The 1,600-nt window shown below is 41.0% G+C and overlaps 1 protein-coding gene across 3 annotated transcripts in view; it reads left to right on the forward strand.

Moving 5' to 3' along the window:
* Positions 1 to 1,600, forward strand: part of LOC106870649 (collagen alpha-1(XXVI) chain) — a 245,166-nt gene that overhangs the window by 170,160 nt on the left and 73,406 nt on the right. For all 3 annotated transcript variants that reach the window (XM_052973147.1, XM_052973149.1, XM_052973150.1), the window contains one exon: positions 361 to 422. In XM_052973147.1, coding sequence (XP_052829107.1) covers positions 361 to 422 — 62 coding nt within the window. The remainder of the gene's footprint in view (positions 1 to 360; positions 423 to 1,600) is intronic.

Genomic DNA, 1,600 nt, shown 5'->3' on the forward strand with positions numbered 1-1,600 from the left:
ATCATCATCATCATCATCATCATCATCATCATCATCATCATCATCATCATCCAACAAACATTTCTTATTCTTAGCAACAATTTTGTTGACAAGCTAGTTATTCTAAATTCATTGTACTTTACTGTACTTCTATTTCCGGTCTTAAAACTGCTTTCATCGTTCCCGTAATTGCTGTTGAATGACAAATAAAAATCTAATATTTCTTGTTTGCAGTGGTTTTTAGTCATTTTTTATTTGCTTTCCTTATGCATTTTTTTGGATCAGGGGTGGGGGCTCAGTTTTGCTTTCGTTAAACATTACAGATTTTGTGCTTTCTTTATTTTTTTAAATCTTTGCCTTTTCTCTCTCGTTTCATTCCAGAATGTTTTAATTGCACAGTTCTGGAAACTATGCAGAATCAAATAAAACAGTTAGAGACACGAGTAAGTATTAAGGATCTCTTTTTGTTTTCCCCACCCCATCTTTTACTTGTTTCAGTTCGTAGACTGCGACCATGCTGAGGCATTGCCTTAGAGAATTTTTAGTCGAATGGATCACCCCAGTATCTATTTCTTGTAAAAGCCTGGTACTTATTCTATCGGATCTTTAACACCGAATGGCTAAGTTACGGGGACGTAAACGCACCAATATCGGTTGTCCAGCGATGGTAGGAGTGGGCACACACAAAGACACATACACACACATGCGCACGCATATATATAGTTCACAGATGAGATCCAGATATTCTCCGTATAGAATTCACTTTGCAGTGCTCAAAAGATTCAAACTTAGACTCCGATGTCTTTAGAGGGGATCATTCCACAAGGTAAAGAGGGATCAGGTTGAGCGGGTAGGGAAGCAAATGTGGGGATAAGCAAATTAAATACATCAATATATAAAGTATATTCTTTTCTGCTCTAGGCACAATGCCCGAAATTTTGGGGGAGGGGCCCAGTTTATTAGATCGACCCAGTATGCAACTGGTACTTAATTTATCGACGCCAAAAGGATGAAAGGCAAAGTCGAGCTCGGCGGAATTTGAACTCAGAACGTGAAGGCAGACGAGACACCGCTAAGCATTTAGTCCGGCTTACTAACAATTCTGCCAGCTCGCCGCCTTATGGCTGTTAATATTATGGCGGCGATGAAGGTGACGGGCTGGCAGAATTGTTAGAATGCTGAATTACATGTACAGCAGCATTTCTTCTGTCTTTACCTTCTGTATTCAAATTCCGCCGAGGCCAACTATGTCTTCACCCTTTTAAATTAGGCTGTCAGCTGGCAGAATCGTTAGCACGCCGGGCGAAATACTTAGCGGTATTTCGTCTGCCGTTACGTTCTGAGTTCAAATTCCACCGAGGTCGACTTTGCCTTTCATCCTTTCGGGGTCGATTAAATAAGTACTAGTTACGCACTGGGGTCGATATAATCGACTTAATCCGTTTGTCTGTCCCTGTTTGTCCCCTCTATGTTTAGCCCCTTGTGGGTAGTAAAGAAATAAGAATCGTTAGCACGCCGGGCAAAATGCTTAGCGGCATTTCGTCTATCTTTACGTTCTGGGTTCAAATTCCGCCGAGGTCGACTTTGCTTTTCATCCTTTCGGGATCGATAAATTAATTAC

This window comes from Octopus bimaculoides, chromosome 1, assembly GCF_001194135.2.
Source record: "Octopus bimaculoides isolate UCB-OBI-ISO-001 chromosome 1, ASM119413v2, whole genome shotgun sequence".
NCBI classification, from domain to species: Eukaryota; Metazoa; Mollusca; class Cephalopoda; order Octopoda; family Octopodidae; genus Octopus; species Octopus bimaculoides.